Source organism: Haliotis asinina, chromosome 8 (genome assembly GCF_037392515.1).
Source record: "Haliotis asinina isolate JCU_RB_2024 chromosome 8, JCU_Hal_asi_v2, whole genome shotgun sequence".
In the NCBI taxonomy this organism is placed as follows: domain Eukaryota; kingdom Metazoa; phylum Mollusca; class Gastropoda; order Lepetellida; family Haliotidae; genus Haliotis; species Haliotis asinina.
The window spans coordinates 15,542,002-15,561,689 of NC_090287.1; the positions used below are offsets into that span (position 1 = coordinate 15,542,002).

The window sequence follows — 19,688 nt, forward strand, 5'->3', positions numbered from 1 at the left end:
ATCAAGTTTGGTATAAAAATATTGAACGGTTTGTGAGTTATGCTCCGGAAACAAAATGATTACGGACGGACGAGGCATCGACTATATCCCCCAGCATTACATGCCAGGGGGATAACAAATACCTACCCTCAACCCCTGCCTCGCTGTCACCAAGTGGCCAGCTCCTCACCAATACAAACAAATACCTACCCTCAATCCTTGCATCACTGTCACCAAGTGGTCAACTCCTCACCAATACAAACAAATACCTACATTCAACCCCTGCCTCAATATCAGCAAATGGTCAGCTCCTCACCAATACAAACAAATACCTACCTTCAACCACTGCCTCACTGTCACCAAGTGGTGAACTCCTTACAAACACAAATACCTACCTTCAACCCCTGCCTCGCTGTCAAAAAGTGGTCAACTCCTCACCAATACAAATACCTACCCTCACCCTCTGCCTCGCTGTCACCAAGTGGTCAGCTCCTCACCAATACAAATAGCTACCCTCACCCCCTGCCTCGCTGTCACCAAGTGGTCAGCTCCTCACCAATATAAACAAATACCTACCCTCACCCTCTGCCTCGCTGTCACCAAGTGGTCAGCTCCTCACCAATACAACATCTACCCTCACCCCCTGCCTCGCTGTCACCAAGTGGTCAGCTCCTCACCAATACAAATACCTACATTCAACCCCTGCCTCGCTGTCAAAAAGGGGTCAGCTCCTCACCAATACAAATACCTACCCTCACCCTCTGCCTCGCTGTCACCAAGTGGTCAGCTCCTCACCAACACAAATACCTACATTCAACCCCTGCCTCGCTGTCAAAAAGTGGTCAGCTCCTCACCAATACAAATACCTACCCTCACCCCCTGCCTCACTGTCACCAAGTGGTCAGCTCCTCACCAATACAAACAAATACCTACCCTCACCCTCTGCCTCGCTGTCACCAAGTGGTCAGCTCCTCACCAATACAAATAGCTACCCTCACCCCCTGCCTCTCTGTCACCAAGTGGTCAGCTCCTCACCAGTACAAACAAATATCTACCTTCAAAACTTTGTCACTGTCACCAAGTGGTCAGCTCCTCACCAGTACAAACAAATATCTACCCTCAACCACTGCTTCATTGTCGCCAAGTGACCAGCTCCTCACCAATACAAACAAATATCAACGCACAACCCCTGCCTCACTGTCACCAAGTGGTCAACTCCTCATCAATACAAATACCTACCCTCACCCTCTGCCTTGCTGTCACCAAGTGGGAAGAAATTGTTCATCTCCTCCTTGTATAAAGTGACATCCACCTTCATGAAGAGGCAGAATATGACTCTCTCCACCTGTATGGAAGAAGACAAGCATTAATAACCATGACACGCATATAGGGACAATCACACTGCAGGAAATATTCTACCTTATAGAGACAAAATATTTTGAGAACATTAAATCTATACTGAATAAGTTAAATTAATTTACAAAAAGTGATATAATTGCTAAAAAGCATAATATTAGAATATCCTGTCTGATGACTATAAATAACCAAGTTTGGACCAGATGATCCAGTGACAGACATCATGAGCTGTACATGCCATTCTCAGAAGCAGCCAAACAAGTTACCAAGTCTGACCATTAGATATATATATCAAATCGATCCTTACGTGAAACATTTCACTGATATTTGCACGAGCTAGTTTTGATGGAATCCCATTAAAAAGGTCATCAATTTATCAATATGTACATATCACTGTGCTTATTAATGTCAGTTTTGTAATCATGTGATCAACCTTTTGTCTTATGGGAAAGCAGTATAATGCCTTAAGTTGACACATTAAAACATTTGAGTCCAAAGTCAGTGTGTAATGTAATGTAAAGTGAGTGAGTGAGTTTAGTTTTATGCCACTTTTAGCAATAGTCAAGGCTACTCAACCACCCCTGTACTGTCCACAATACTATCATACCTCAGGTCCATAGGGATCATCTTCCAGAAATTCTCGAACTGTTTTCAATGCAACTTTGACAGCCTTCTCATTTGGATAACCTGAAACAGATGCATTTAATCAAATATCATCATAAGCTCCTCAGAGCGAGCGAGTGAGTGAGTGAGTGAGTGAGTGAGTGAGTGAGTGAGTGAGTGAGAGTGTGAGAGTGTGGCCTTACATAGCTTTTAGCAATATTCCAGCAATATCAAGGAGGGGCACATCTGTAATGGATTTCACACATTGTATCCACGTGGGGAATCAAATGCTGGTCTTCAGTTTCCAAGCAAATGCTTTAACCACTAGGATACTGATGGGTCCAAATATTCAGAAGCATGGCGTAAAGTACATGGGTTGACTGAATGTCCTGGTTAACTTATGAATACTCCTGGATCAGAACAGCGTATGTAATTAATGTCACAGCACTGAAGCTCACCTGCATATGTCAACAAACCTGTCAACAAAGATGTCCACAAAGACAGCTGAGCTTTGTGTATGCCTGTTTGTTTATTATTAATGCTGCACTAAGCAATACTTAGTGTTGCACCCAGGAATTTGAGATTAAGGGGGACATCCCCCTAAACTGTTACAAAAGAGGGGGACCTGACACCAAAAAGGGGGGATCACATACTGACTAATGATATTTATTTACTATAATGCTGATGCTGTCACAAAAATGCGAAATATGCATCTTTCTTTCTTACTTCGCCAAGCTGCAATAGCAGCATCACAAGGAAATTAATTGGAGCTGGGTCCCTCAATTTGGATTGTCACTAACTGATTCACTTTGAATCAAGTCTGTTTCTAGTGTTAGTGTGGATAATGTTCTGACAACTAAAGCCCCTCTCAGTCTCAAGGGGAATGTTCAAGTCAAGCTGAACGAGTTTCACAAGATTGGGGACTGATTTCCATGGTTTGATTTAACAAGAGTCATCAGAAGATGACACATCCAACCGGACCCCACATGTTTGAAAGGACAAATAATCTGAGAGTTTTTTAGACTAAGTTTGAATTGTTTCCATGGAATTCATGCAAATGATAAATGCCATATATCTGTAACCAGTAAAGTGACAATTTCATATATCTGTCAATATCTGTTGAAAGATATGAATTGGTTTTCGAGTTGTGCTCTGGGAACGAAGCCCATCCCTCCATTTTGAGACTATGTCTGAAATGTTTCCATGGAAACCGAGAAAATAATAAATCACAAAAACCTGTGCATAACAAAAGGCACCACTTCAGCTTCTGACTGATATATCTACCAAGTTCTGCAGAAAAATATTGAACGGTTTTTCAGTTCTGCTCTGGAAACGAAACATACCTCTCACTTTTGAGACCATGTCTGAAACATTTCCAAGGAAGCCAAGAAAATAAGAAATCACAAATACCTGTAAAGACCAAAAGGCACCACTATAGGTTCAGATTGATATATCTACTAGTTTTGCAGAAAAATGTTGTACGGTTTTTGAGTTCTGTTCCGGAAACATGGCCCATCCCTCCATTTTGAGACTATGTTCGAAATGTTTCCATGGAAACCAAGAAAATAATAAATCACATAAACCTGTAAATAGCAAAAGGCATCACTTCAGCTTCTGACTGATACATTTACCAAATTTTGCAGAAAAATATAGAACGGTTTTTGAGTTCTGCTCCGGAAACAAAACACACCTCTCACTTTTGAGACTATGTCTGAAACGTTTCCACGGAAACCGAAAAAATAATAAATCACAAAAACCTCCACGTAGCAAAAGGCACCACTTTAGCTTCTGACTAATATATCTACCAAGTTTTGCAGAAAAATATTGAACGGTTTTTGAGTTCTGCTCCGGAAGCGAAGCCCACCCCACCATAAGACTAACACCAAAATGTTCCATGGAAAAACAACAAAAATATAAATGCCAAAAATCTGTAAATAGGAAAAGGCAAAACCATAGGCTGAGGTTACTACACCTATCAAGTTTGGTTTAAAAATATTGAACAGTTTTTGGGTTATGCTGGGGGGGTAAATAGCTTCCACAATGTATTAAGATTAAGATTATTCAGACTAGTTGCTTCTGTAGTCACACGTTCGCATTTGGTTTCATTCCCATTAAGTCTAACAGCATGGTCACGGCTAACAGATTCAGAGCAATTTTGTTGAACTTCTGAGCCAATATTAAGACGTTGTTTTGTTGTTCGTTTTCCCAAGACACTGAAGAAGTCACTAAGTTTGTTAGTTTTCCCACCGTCAGTCATGTTTGTAAACTTCTTCTAATTAAACACACGTTGCTTCTTTATCATGTAATTCAAAACAATATAGAACTTGACAGCTTCGAGTATCAGCCAATGAAATTGCCCATATTAGCTTACAATGAATAAGAAGCGATGTCACTGGACGAAACAATTGTGAGACTTTCCACATACCTATATACTGATATAACACTTGATAAGCCTAATTTTTAGGAAAAAAGCCAGTCTGTACCAGGGCAAGTTACCGTGTGTATTTGTCTCGTATACTGAGCTGGAAATAGCAATCAGTTGTGCACAGGTACCCCCAACTTGATCTGTCAGTGATTTCCGACATGGAATCTGATATAGTGATCAGGAAAATATTGCATCTGAAACTGTTACTTTTATCAAGAGAATATGATCTAGCATTGTTTATTGCAGGTCTATCAATGTAAAATATATATAATTACAACTAAGGATTATGTGACAGCACCTTTGGTGTATTGTTTGTGCTGTTACCGCATTCTGAAGTATACCCTTGGTGTGCCAGACTATTTTCAGTTTGACATGTGGTGGTGACCAATCATCAAGCTAAAGAAACTACGAACGTCGCCGTAACTACTCGTGTCATTCTGGAAAGCGTCTTGTTGTAGGTCACGGAAAGAGACGAGTAGTTATTAATACTTAATAGGCATCACATGATTGGCTGGAGAAAACCTACGGATTATACCGTACATTAATGTATGCAAAACCGAAAGTAGACATACGTGAGGAAACTGATTCTGTAATGAAAAGATAGCGAATGATGCAACTGGTTTGATTTAACAAACAGAAGAATTAAACATGATTCACAGTCTTGTTAATGTATGTATTACAGAGGATTTTGATTTGTGATATATGAATGCGTCCAGGAGCTCCACATGTTATGTAAGTGTGTGAGTTGACACAATTAAATATGATAGGTACTTAGTGACTTAAATTGTGTGACAGGTCGCGCATCGATTTTCATTTTTTGCCGAAGGTGTACATTATTCCGTGGGGGAATCCTGCTATAGCGCGGCTTGAATGCAACACTGAATAATCCAGCTATTAAGTGGCAGTGTGTAAATAATCGGGTCTGGACCTGACAATCCAGTGATCAATTTCATGAGCAGAAAATCAGTGAGCCTGACCACCAGATCCGACCAGCATAAGACTAATTCTAACCTGGATTTTCACAGGACAACATTTCAACATTTCTATTCAGATATTCTGCATACACAGTTTAGACCACTCTATACATACCAAAAAAAAATAACTGAAAATGAAACCTATAAATTCTATATTTATAACACTTATCCTATTTCACAATATGTATTTTCCCTTGCTCTTTTAACCATGGAGTGAAAACAACCTCAAACAATGTTTCCAGTATCTTGTTACACATCACCCAAACACACCTCTGCTCCATCAGCTGTTGTCAGCAGTGTTTGGAGTTCATGCAAAACTGGCATCCAGTCATGCCGACTACCTAAAACTTGGAACCAGGGTGTGTACCTTGTATACTAGGGCTAGCTATCAATGTACATCACACAGATAAATAACTGTTAACTGTATCTTTTTTCAAAATGCTAAAAATATATTGTTTTTGCATGGGTTATTAACAAAACAGCATCTTGAACATTATTTACGAGAAGACCATGAATAAAGTTCAAAACGTGTAAGTTGAGTGAGAAAAGGAAAACATTTTCAAACACAAAAGTCAAAGAACATTATTATTGACAAAACAGCTTTCATGTCAATAATTATTGATAATTTTTCCTTTTGACAATATTTCCAATTATGAAACATTTAAGCCAGTCCTATTGTGTACTGCTGCCATTGTGTCTACTCACCATATATTCCTGTAGCTATACATGGAAAGGCCTGGAAAAGATTAACATAAAGGAATGGTGAATGCATGTTGATTATTTCAGTTGCCTTTAAGACCAAAACAATCATCCAAAACACATGAAAGTACAAAAATAAACACATGTCAGTACATTTTCGGTGTAGAAAACTAATACAAATAGTCAAAAATAATTTGGCATCTCTTGTAATGAGTGTAAGATCTCTTAGTATTTGAATATGTGTATCTCAGCATGGACACATACAAACTGACAATAAGATGATGATTATAATGCTTATCATGTGCTAGTGACTGGAAGCACTTACAATTGTCTTCAGTTTCTCTTCCTTCATTCTCTGTAAAGATTCAACATAACAACTCTCCAGAACCTTGGGAGATTCTCCGATTGGGCCAACAGTGTGAATAACATCTGGAAAACGACCAGTGTTATGACACATACAACAAAACAATTAGTCATTTTTTTATAACTGGCAGCTACATACAGGCATGTTTCACTGCTCCAAAAGTAGAAGTAGGTGTACATATACGACTAGTCCTCTTCTGCTACTGATTCGCCAGCTGCATGATCTGGACAGTCTTGCCAGCATTATGGTGGGAAGCAGATAAACCTATGGATTCAACTTTTAATCTCATCATAAATTACTAACTCTACACAACTACTGAAAAAACTGAGGATTAAACATCTTCAGAGTGAGTGAGTGAGTGAGTGAGTGAGTGAGTGAGTGAGTGAGTGATGAGCAATCACTTTAACAACTACACCACTGTCCAATTTTTCCACAACTCACGTACACCTTATATAGTCTGGTTCATAATTATTGAGAATTTTTCTTCTTACTTTGAGCTATCCTAACACCTCAACTGATTCACTGATACTTAAAACTAAGTAATGGTATAAGGGAGGTAACTCATCTTGGCCTACTGAGTATAGTACAATTAGAGTTACCTCCCCTGAATTTGTAGCAGACGTCATTTTCCTCAGCACTGTCAACAATGTCTGCTGAAGATAAAAGAAGGTTGATTTTTGAGTTGTGTAATCAAGGAATTGATGATGTAAATACATTGGCAGAGAGAACAGGAACTCCTCTTTCTACTGTGTATAGGATTAGGAAGAATTTTAAAGAGGGAAAGGATTTGGGGCACCAGAAAGGAGCAGGGAGACCCAGAAAATTGGACTTCTCAGATCGCGTCCGGCTGGGAATTTTAGCGTCTAAAAAGCAAAGGGCAAGCATCTCCAACATCAGGTATGAAATGATAGAAAGGGGATTAACAGTTGTATCAAAATCTACAGCTAGAAGAAATTTGATTGATCTTGGATGGGAGAAAAAGACTGGAATTCCTTCTCCTCTCATGAAACAAGAACATACAGACAGGCGTGTTGAGTGGTGTTTGGCACATGAAAACTTTGACTGGGAAAATGTGATTTTTACTGATGAAAGCTCAATATGGGTATATCCCAATAATGTGAAAATATGGACAAAGTCTGCGTCAGCACCGTTGTATCGACGACCTAAAAACAGCCCAAAGTTTCATGTATGGGGAGGGATATCCTTATTAGGAACGACCCCGCTGTGTGTGTTTGAGGGAAATCTGACAAGTCAACGCTCCACTAACATATTAGATAATTTTCTCCTTCCAAGTGCACATGTTTTATGGAAATGACTGGATTTTGCAGCAAGATAATGATCTTAAACACACCGCAAAACATGCCAAGCAGTGGTTTCAGGAGAAAAATGTGACTGCATTACCATTTTCTGCATATAGTCCTGACTTAAATCCCATTGAGAATATTTGGGGGATGATGAAGGAATGTGTGAATCAATAGGGGTTGACAAAAATTGAAGACATGAAGAGAGAAGTGGTCCGATACTGGGACAGCATAACTCACGAGACACTAACCTCTCTGATAGGAAGTATGCCTACCCGTCTTAGACTGTGCCGTGAAGCTCAAGGAGACTTGATAAAATATTAAATTGTTACCTACACAACATGAAAAGGTCTGTTCACTTTCACAATACATTCAATTTTATCTGATTTGTTCTAGTTTAATAATATGAAATGCTTTAGCTATTCTCAATAATTTTGAACCATACTGTATATGATTTTGTAAATGTACACGCAGTTTCAGTGAGTGTTGCTTAATGCTGCATCAACTACAGTCCGTTCGATTCCATTTGACACCAATGAATTGCTCACTAACACAAAATTTAATAATTGCAACAAAACCAAATTTTGCACAGCCACATCAAATCGACAGACCAACTCTGACAAAGTGGACTGGACCATGCCACCATCAAGCCAGTCGTCATCAGGTTAGACTCTGATGACAGCGACACCGATTCGGACAACAGCGTCTTCTGAAAGTGGCAACACTGACTCCCACTGAACATCTCAAGTGGTAACCAGATAATGGCTTTTGAGATGACACCATCTTCACAACACACGCTTGTTGATTACCTGGCTGTTCTACCAGCAAGTGCCCCTCCTCGTACAAAATAGCGAAAGGTGACAAGAAAAAGATGATCATTTGTTAAACAGTTTTTTTATTCGGGTGTCCCAAATTATGAAACACATCATCAGAGTTGGTCTGTTGATTTCATGTGGCTGTGCATAATTTGGTTTTGTTGCAATTATTAGATTTTGTGTTAGTGAGCAATTCACCGGTCTCAAATGGAATCAAACGGGCTGTATGCGGTTGCTTGTTTTAAGAGCCATTATACGAGCAGATGTACCCACTGGTGGGAGACAATGGTGGATCATGTACAAGCCATTATCTGCTTTAAGTCTTTAAGTCAGCTTTTATGACAAGCAGTGAGTTAGGTTTTAAGCTGCTTCCAACAAGATTTCAGCAATATCATGGGAAACCAGAGAAGAGCTTTACACATTGCATCCATATGGGGAATCAAACCTAGGTCTTTGGCATGGTGAGCAAATGCTTTACCCACCAGGCTACCCCACCACTCCTATTATTGCGTGACTGTTATGAGGCATTTGTCCTTTGTTTACTGATACCATAAATATGACAACTCACTTATCAATGCCCACACTTAAATAAAAACAGCTGATTGTATCTAGTGAAGTCATGGTGTGAATAATCTTCAACTGGTTACCATTCTGTTTTCATTGAATGAAAACATTCAAAACATCTACAAGTGACAGTACATTTTCAGAGTAAGACTGTCCTAACAGAACTCTGTTTTGCTTGAAATTTTTTAAATACAAAAACTGCATTGGAAATATGTCTGAATGGAAACAATGCATTTAATTCTCACACTTGGATATGTGTGGCTTTATTTGGAAGGACAGTCACAATATCGCTGAAAAAGTGACGATGTGACTTCAGATTCCTCATTCACTGCTTGGAAGTATTACTGCTATATTCAACTAGTAATGAACAATGGCAACCTTGATCATAAACATGATATGCATTGAGGCAGTTTTTACCTTTTGTTAGTAAGACCGCTTCCCAGGTTTTACTTTTCGTTAGTAAGACGGCTTCACAGGGTTTACTTTTCTGAACTTTATATGAACATCAACATTCAAATAATACATGAGTATTTGAAATCAACTGAAAAATATCGCTCAAGATTAAAGTCACAATACAAAGGTTTTCCAAACAGCAATTCTCTCATTCCCAGGCAGATGTTCTACCGCACGGCCACCGGGCCGACGAAGGTGAACGTGTTAAATTATCTACTTACAGTTACTGTCATTAAATTGATTTTACACATGCTTCAGTTATTGTTATGTAGCTACATTAAATGATCATCTACATCGTAATATACCCATCATTTTTTGGTAGACAATGTAAAACCATTGGGGGTCAGGAAATCCTGGGAGGCGTGTTTTCTCCTATACTTCTAGCCTAGATCCCTATACAGGTTCAATGTGTGAAGGCCATTTCTGGTGTATCCCGCACTTATATTGCTGAAATATTGATAAAAAAAACCCTAAAACTCCCTCACACTCATACTGACAGATTATTCTTTGGAAAGATTCAGCACTTACATTTCGCAGGAAGGTCATAGCCAGCCGTTGTTTTAGCTTCGCCAGTATTGCAGCCATTGTATTTTTTGCATTCTTTCTTCAGGTTGGGTCCTGCTGCTGAATGGATGGCACCATCAACTGCAATCAGTTTGACAGAGTGAAAATCCATACTGACAAATTTATGAGAAGAAGGTGATGCACACCAATGAGCAAACCCATTTGGTTTGTTATGCAGAGCAGATGTAACTAGTGCATGTGCAGTACATGACGATGATCTTGATTCCATGCATAGCAGTTTGCTGAGACCGTCAGACTACACTTGACTGTGGACAACCTGGGTCCCCTCACAATAGCAAACACCAGTGGGCGGCACTAATACATGCTAACACGGGTGTATCGTCAGGTTGGTGCTATGTAGCTTGTGACTTGGACCATAATAACACTTCACTAAATCTGCTAGTTCATTGCAAGCATACAGAGCTTATTGTAGTGACAGATTTTTGTTGGGACACAGGATGGAAATGGTTAAAAAAGGGTTCATCCACATTAACAATTCATTGTAAACATGTTTACAGATCATTGTGCCTGGTGCATTCTTAATGAAATGTTAGAACTCTTGAACCTCAATGAGCTATTATTTTGAGTTAAACATCTGCTGTGACGTACCCTGATACCTCCCCCTTCAAGGAGGTTTTAATTAACAGCATTGACAATGGCAGCCATTTCAAGCGTTGTGATGTCACCAACCCACAGGGACACCATCTACAGAGAGCTGAACCTGCTTCATCAGTGCCTGTCACTCAGCATCATTGTAACCCTTAAGCTAAAATTGAACATCTGCTGTGACTTACCTCCCCCTCCTCCTTGCAGTTTTTCATTAGCAGCATTGACAATGGCATCTATTTCCAGCGATGTGATGTCCCCAATCCACAGCGATACTTTCTCGTTGAGATCAGGTCTTATTTCATACTCTTTCTTAGACCCTTTGGCTAAAATAAACAATGTTTGATAGTGAAATTGAGGTCAAATACATGTACCTACATCTCTCTCTCTGTCATTACTCCCCTGATGAAGAATTTCTGTTGACTGCATAGTCAGATGAAAGTGTTTCATTTCCAGAACTTGCATAAGAACTTCCACTTAACCATTCCCTGATCATATTTCCATGTTATGAGGCTTTGCTAAAAGACATATTACGTACTTTCATTGCTAAATACACTGCTATATGTTTTATGACCCATCCCATGTTAGTGACAACAGTTTCTTCCAGCAGACATTGTTCCAAATCGTGTTGTTGCTGTAACTTCAGTTTGGAACTTTCATCAAGACATCAACTGTGATTGTTTAATAACAACAAGAAAAACAAGGTCAGGTATTTAATCAGCACTGAGCAGTTAACTGGCAAACAATATAACTAAGCAGTTCTAAATAACAGCAAATCACAAGCATATTAATAATCTGACCTTCCAGCCCAATAACATTTTGGCAAAGATGACACAAGCTTCTAAAGTCACTGCGTATTCGAGATAATTTGTATGTCAAATAGGCAGGTTTTCAGCATCACGGTAAACACTGAAAAGGTAACTGACAAAAATGGCAAAAATGCTGGCCTTCTCAACATGGACAGATTTGATCCAATTAGACTTGTTTTGCTACTTTCTCCAATATGAAAATGTGTGGTATGATGAAACTATGCCTTGAACTTTACACTAACATAAATGCTTGACCTGTTTTGTTTCCTACTCAAATTTGGTTTCCATGTTACCCAAATTGGAAATCCAACATTTTGCTAACATGCAAGAGCTTTATGCAAAAGTTAGGAACACTTTAACTGAAAAATCAAAAAAGAACAAAGAGGTTTCTTCTGTGACACATGTTCACTTGACCTTCAGTCAGTTCAGCAAATAATTATTTGAATTTTTTTTATATTTACTATACAAGTAGGAATGCAAATAGATCAAAATTGAAATTTTCTGAACAAAATTGATATTTTATACTAATCCTGACTCCTGCTTCTTATGCGTACCTCATGTCTCTCGGCAAAGATAATGGAAAACTTGAAATCTCTTGAAGCCCCCTTCAGACGCACAATACATTCACTCATCGGGTGCTTCATTTTCCTGCCAATATGGTCACATGACCAGCCATGCTTGCTACTCTCTCTGAATCTCGTAAGCTTGACACAAAAATGATAATGAATTCAGCATGCCTGGGAGGGGTGGTTCGGTGGGCTTGATGCCACAGTATAAGTATAAGATATCAGTTTTATTCAGAAAATAACAATTTTTTTCTTATCCTGACTCATGCTTATTATGCTTACTGAATACGACACAAATGGCGTTGGGTTAGGCCATGCTGGATTCTGCTGACTGCCATATAAGTACGTCCAGTACTTCCCCCCCATTCGGGAACTATAACAACAACAGTTTGGTCCTGTTCTTCCACTATTCATCTGTGCAATAGGGCATAACATCCAGCCGAACTTGTCTTCTCTTGAAGCATTCGTTGACTGGAATGTGATGATACATAGATCTGCTAATGTCCTGCTAGTTTATCTAATGCAACTGTATGTCAAGATTTCATACAAAGACCAGTTGCAACCCTTCTTCAAGTACAAGTATCTTCATTACGAGTACAGGGTCATAATCACTCACACTAGCCTGTTCAAGATGACTCTAAACCATTATACTCTGCAGAGTGAGTAGTATAGGTAATGAGGCAACTCAACCGTGGAGCAAAATCGCCTGCAAATTTGCAGGGGAATCCAGGCTACACCCACATCAAGTACTAATTATACTACCACTTTTCAATCTACAAAAACCATCCACATACAAATTTAACAGAGGTGAGTAACTCTATCTTTGTAGGTGTACCACAATAAAGGCACGTTAATCTTCAGTTGGATGTTTTATAACCATTCAACCACTCCAAAGTGACCCACTCACATTGTTTTATTACTGTTTTATTGCTTTTATTACTCCTACGTGGGTCGCTTCTGAAGTAGAAAAAATTGTAGGTGTCTCACATGTGTTTCTCTCTGACCGAGAGAAACAAATCCTGGAGCAAGCGGGATACATCTTCTACGAACGATACCAAATTCCAAAACAATTTCTAAAATTCTATTTGTGCATCTTCCGTGAGTATGTTGAAAATAGAGAAGTAATTGATTTCGTTCACCTCTTCCAACCAAACCAACTTCATGCACTTAAGAGAAAACTGTGGGTTTTAATCTCAAACTGCTCAGAGCCTGAGGATAAATGTTTCACTCTTAACCAAGGCCACCCTCTAATCTTTGATGGAGACAACACAACATGTAAGTGTGGTGCAACTGACCATACCATTGGAAGCCAAGAATGTGTTTTGTGGAAAAATAAAGACTACACACCTCAGAACCGCCTCCCACTTGAGGTTCCAGAATGCCTCATCACACATGGACTTACCCAAATTATAGAAAATTTATATGATGGAAGCTGTCTTGGATGGTCGCTACGATATAGAAAACTCCTTATAAATTTAGCAAAGAATTGCACATGTAAGAATGACCAATGTATTTTCCGACTACTATCAGGAGACTCAGAACATGTTCAAGGGTTTAATTAAAAAATTATGCCTCACCAATTACCGAACTACGTTGGGCCAAAAGGGTTGGAAGTGGCAGCACCACCATGTAGTAAACACAGAAAAGCTGCCGAAGTTCCAGAAGGAGTCTATACATGCACAAATTTTGCTGTGGCTAAATATGAAGGGAAGAATAGACTGTTGCTACTTCTCGATTCACCGAGTGGAGACACGTTTCCAGTCTACGGCTACAAGATACGAGAAACAATTTGAGATTTTCAGTGGTATAGAAAGCCTATGGTTGGTGAGGGAACCATTTCTGTGCAGACTCGGCAAAATCTACCACTCACCCACATTGAAAGAGAAAGACGATAGAGAAGTTGAGTTGATGCTTCCAGATCTTTGGTGAGAATAGGTTCTGTGGAAAAATACAAGACACTCCCTCGATATTTTTTTCCTATATGTACTGGATGCAAACAAAAAACATACATTATTTGTAGTTCGAGATGCAAGATGTATGCAAACAAAAAATATACATCGCTTGTAGGTCGAGGTGGTTACATTTTAGTTCATGTGGAAGGGGTCCCTGGAAGGTAATTTATTCTTCACATTGTCCTGTTTGTGTATGGGGTGCACGAACTGTGAATCATCTTGTTTGGCTGATGTGCAGTGCTTCCAGGTCATCAACAGGACCCTCCACAGAGCAAAGACAGTCATCGAAATATATACAAAATTCTTGGTTTCCACCATCCGCCCAACCTTCTGCATATCAAAATGGACCCCTTCTTGTTCCTCCTTGATGTCTTCTATATTCTCCTCAACTTGTTTCATATCCTCTAGTAGTTCTTCTTTCCCTTTGTCCAGCTTAGACAAGACGTCGACCAACATATTCACTGTTTGCTCTGCCTGAGCTGACAACATCGACGCGGTTTGCTCCACAAGAGCTGACACCATCTTCGTGTTTTGCTCTGAACGAGTCTCAATCTTCCACAGACAATCGTAGAAGTCCTGCCTTGTGGATCCAATACCGAAGCGTTTTTTGACCTCGCTTGGAGTGACCCCACCGCGAAGGGAGCATAATTCTTGGATGTCCTCCGAAGACAAGTCTCTTTTGGGTGGCATTGGGATTCCTGGTATGGTATTGGTATAGTATTAGGATTCGTGGTATAGTATTGGTATGGTACTGGGATTCCTGATATAGTATTGGTATAGTACTGGGATTCCTTGTATAGTATTGGGATTTCTGTATGGACATTTGCTTTTATAAGTATAGCATATACCTAGAAAACTATGCCACCCAAAAGAGACTTGTCTTCGGAGGACATCCAAGAATTATTTGAGGATGTGTGGCCTTCACTGCAATGAAACCTCCCTTTCTGGTGTAAGTTTCAAACCACAACCATATATCATCATATAATTTGCGGGTAGTTCTACATAGAGCTAAGGTGACTGCCATTGCCGCTCCAACAAAATATCCTTAATGCTTTAAGCAAGCTTTGATATGATCCATACATGAAGTTGGAACAATGTTAGATTGCCATGTGCTTGTTTGGCGTGTGGATGCAGTTGCAGTGTTGGTTGTCCTATTTCTTTGATGAGTACTGGGAACCAATCTCTCGTTGGCCAGTCAGGCGCAACCAAAATCAGTTGTATCAACATCATCTGTTTGATCTTCCAGTGGTTTTTGGTAGTATTACTGCAGTAGGGAACGCATAAGTATTCAGTCTTTCATACAAGATGCTGAGAACATCCGTGGCCCACGCTGATGGATCCAGCACTGGAGATATGAATGTTAGTATCTGCTTGTTGAACCTTTTGGCAAATAGCTCTATTTGCAGGGATCCAAACATCTGACGGATGAGTCGAAAAGCGTCTAGCATCCGTTCCGTTGGATATGGTTGTAAAGGTGGTGACCAGCCTTTACGTAGAGGTTCAAGTCATCAACATTGTCAAAGATTGAAAAGCCAGCTGAATATGCTGAATGTCTTCGTTGCTCGTCCAGATAGCAGCTGCCACCTCATTGTTTAAGTGAGCACCCTAACCTTGCAGTGACACATCTATGTAAAGATGGTTCTTGTAGGCAGGTTCTAGTAAATAGTTCCCTGCGCAGACATTCAATCTCTGAGTCCAACATAATAGATATGGCCTCAAGTTGTCCGGCAGAGCAAACCGATCCGACGTGTTGAGGTGCTGAATCAGGAACCACTGTAATTGGCATAGTTGTAGACGTCCTCGTCTGGTCACATGCTGTGCTAAGCTTGTTCTATGGCTTGAATTTTGACCAACCGATCGTTTGGCATGACAATGCGGTTCAATAGAGTGATGAATCAAATCCCGAGGAATAAAGAACTTGCTCCAGCTGTAATTCCGATTTCATTAGATTCATAAGCCATCTGAGTTAAGTTAGCAGCTTTTATAAGTTGTTCACTGGTCGCGAGGGGCCATGGGGTCATGTATTCGAGGTTTGTTTATGTTCCTTGAGCCCACAGTGCTCATAAACAAACCTCTAGGGTACATGAGCCCATGGACCCCGAGGGACCAGTGAACGTGTTTATCTTACCGAACACCTGAATTTTAATTTTGTAGTGTTTGAAGCACTTCTGTTGAATGCGAGGTGAATCGCCACTTTGCAGACGACACAATGTAAACAGATTTAGAGTTACCTCCCTTTCATCAATTTTCAATTGCAGATTATAGGAAATTTCCATGCTTGATGCGTGATTCAATGTTATTCAAAATAAAGAAGTACTACCATGAAGCACCAGAAGAGTTCGGAATTCCCTGAAGTGTACATTGAAAATAATACATCGCCTGTAAGCGGGGTACATTGAAAATAATGGAATAGCGCTTAACCAATCAGAAAGCGACATTCATGTGTGAGGTACGATAAATGGTGAGTTGACTTGTCTCGTGATGCGCTTGAATGCCGCCGACCAGGTAAAAGGCGCTATGAAGTCCCCGCTGATGTAAGTAGGTAACTTGGGGCTTGGTGACCTGAGTAAATAGTCACAGGGCTTAAGATATTCCAAACTGTAGAACCCTCCATTGGTATTAGAGTTGTGACCATACATCGATACTTGAATAATCATGATATCAAAATCAGACGATACAATATATCGATACAATCCACAAGTATCGATTCACCAATGATACATACTTGCTAAAAGGTCACCTACATTGCAGTTGGTTTTATTCATGCATCATTGCAAATTTTGCAACTAATGAAAACAACAGGAGAGCGCCATGTTTCAAGTTGCTTGGTGATGATGAATCTCACAAGATTTCAGCACTTCTCGCAAGTGCAAAGGGAAAATGGCCACTGATGACGCAGTGTTTTTGAAGCCTGGTATGGGATATAAAGGCAAGGTGGGGAAACTCAAGTCGCATGTACCTTGTAACGTAAAATCAAAGACAAACATGTTGACACAAATGAAAAGGCACCATCCCCTGGATTATGATCATGTTACAAAGACTGACATTGTGACTGACAGCTAACACACAGTTAGTGCTAGTGGAAAAATACCACAAATGTTTGAACATTCCTGCATGCATTCCCATGGAAGTGAACGATCAAAGGGGATAACCAAAGCATTGACATATTACATTATAATAGGTATGCAACCTTTTTCCATTGTGGAAAATGAGGGTTTTATTAATTTTGTTAATTTTGTTCGTGTTTCCCCGATACAAACTGCCAAACAGAAAAATTATGTCTCAGACTATCATTCCTAAACTGTCTGCAGAAACTAAATCTTCAGTTTTGTCTGACATGAAAACATGTATAGCACTTGCCACTGACGTCTGGACCAGCCGTGCCACACAAGGATACTTTACCGTTACAAGCCAACATATCTCCAGTGCCTGGGAGATTGTGTCACATGTTCTACAGACAACAGGGTCATAGAGGGAAGTCATACTGGAGTGAATACTGGGAAAATGCTTAAGGGTGCTGTGGAAGAGTGGGGCATTGCTGAAAAGGACCCAGCTTTGGTTACAGATAATGCAGCCAATATGGGTGTAGCTGCTGCTGAAGTTGCAGAATTAAGGCCATGTGTCTACTGCTTTACACATACGCTGAACCTGGCCACTCAACGTGGCTTGAAAGTACAGAAAGTGGATACTTTTATGTCAAAAGTGAGGAAAATTGTTGGTTTCTTCCATCCAAGCACTGTGGCTTTGGCTCTCCTGTCAACAAACCAGATCCGGACTCAGGAGAGTCTTCAGTTTACAGTTCAGGCGTTGTTCACCATGTTCACCTGTTTGAATGTTTAAAGTTGATTGTAATTACAAATTTGTAACTGAAAGATGTGTGATTCACAGATGTGTTGCTCATCATTGTCATTCTTGATTTTATTGATGGAAGCAAGTGAAGGCAAGACTGAATCATACATTCATATAAAATGTGCAAAAAGCATTTTTGTCAAAGGTCATAACCTAGCACAATATATGCACTAGGGTCTGTAATGTATGTATAGGTGGTGGAAGGTTCTCTAACATGTTCAGAATAGCATGATTTTACTCAAAACTTTCGTCTGAATCTTTAAGTTTACAAACGACATTACTCATTGCTGTTATCTGATTGGCTGATATAGGTCACGGGTTTGATTTTGACCATTCGCGATCCTTGTACTATGTTATAGCAGTCTGTGGCAAATAAGCGTCATTAGAAACTAGTTTTTATCCAATAAGTTGGCTTCTTACAAATCGGAAAATACTCTTGGCAAGGTTGATGTTCAGAGCTTTCGGACGATACCCGCCATCAAACGAATCGCCGCCTCTTATATGTACGGAATTTCAAAAACGGAGGTATTTGCCCCAGTTGTATCCCGTTACCAAGCAGAAAGCCATTGATATTGTGCAAAGACGACCATAGATACTATTTGAGAAATCTATAGTAAAAATTTTCCGATTACGTGAAGATGAAAATATAAAAGGGTGAAGGGAAACTCAGCGGTATCGTATCGTGGCACTCAGCTGGGGGATGTAATGACATGTTACAAATGAATGCCCCTACTCCAATAATCGCTCACTTCTTGAAAGTGCTTGTGCAAACAACAAAACAATAGCAATCGGGCCCCCTATCGCTTGCATGGCATCTACAAAACAACAGGAAGCAATCATCGTATGTGAAGTAACAGGAAACAGCTGATCCAATGGGCATGCCAAATGGCGACCGGACAGGATTATAACTTTTTAAAAATCAATATTGTGTGTAAATAGGTAGGTACGGAACTTAATAATGACTAAGGGCAAAATAATTTGAAATAATGAAAACTGTATACTTCCATTTGTATTTTATTGATCATACATAACAAAGTGGCTGTAATCGTTGTAAACTTCCTGGCAGGTATACCGCTAATCTGTAAGATCGTCCTCACAGGGCACTGACGACCAGAAAAATACTTCCCTGAAGTTGTGCCTCATAGATAAGCCAACCCCCTTCTACACACCACATTCTTTGGTCCTCAAAATTCAGCTTATACATGGTAATATACAGTATTTCCTGGAGTCTGGATGTATCGGAATGTGCAGGCAGGAAACTTGTAGATCGATGATGTCTAGATAATCCGCTGGACGGATGAGATGTGGCAGTTGTGGTTGATGGATCATTCTGAACCATTCTGGCTTCAGTAGATAATTCTTGTTGTCTCCTTCGTGTTGTATATAAGTCGAAACTTATCCTTGGAGCTTTTCTTAGGTACCAGAAAAATTGGGGAGTAAAATGCTAGTGTTAGTCGATCTAGGTGTAGTTTTTTGACAGTGCCTTTCACTAGTAGAGATGATATGGCATCAGCTACTTTGTCTTGTTGATCCCTGGCATACACAAGAGTGCTGGGTCTTTTGTGAGCAGTGGTGTTGCCTGTGGTGGAATCTTGTAGTCGTCTTGTAGGATGCTCATAGCATAATCATTGTTAAGTCATTACTCCTGTAGTGTTGTACTCGTGCAGGTTGTACGGGAATGGCAGGGAGAGGAAGGCTCTAGTCGTTCCGAACCTGATCTTCTGAACTTTCCTCCTTTAGCGCTCCTGACAGGGTATCCTGTTCCATGGGAGCGCCTGTTTCCTCCAGTTGAGCGGAGGAGAAAAAGAA

At 40.0% G+C, this 19,688-nt stretch overlaps 1 protein-coding gene across 2 annotated transcripts in view; it reads right to left on the reverse strand.

Annotated features, from left to right (window-relative positions):
- The window catches only part of LOC137293625 (ADP-ribose glycohydrolase MACROD2-like), a 37,742-nt gene that overhangs the window by 6,032 nt on the left and 12,022 nt on the right, over positions 1-19,688 (reverse strand). For both annotated transcript variants that reach the window (XM_067824283.1, XM_067824284.1), the window contains 6 exons: positions 10,892-11,029; positions 10,062-10,178; positions 6,362-6,465; positions 6,043-6,073; positions 1,943-2,022; positions 1,219-1,324 (listed from right to left, as the gene is read on the reverse strand). In XM_067824283.1, coding sequence (XP_067680384.1) covers positions 1,219-1,324; positions 1,943-2,022; positions 6,043-6,073; positions 6,362-6,465; positions 10,062-10,178; positions 10,892-11,029 — 576 coding nt within the window. The remainder of the gene's footprint in view (positions 1-1,218; positions 1,325-1,942; positions 2,023-6,042; positions 6,074-6,361; positions 6,466-10,061; positions 10,179-10,891; positions 11,030-19,688) is intronic.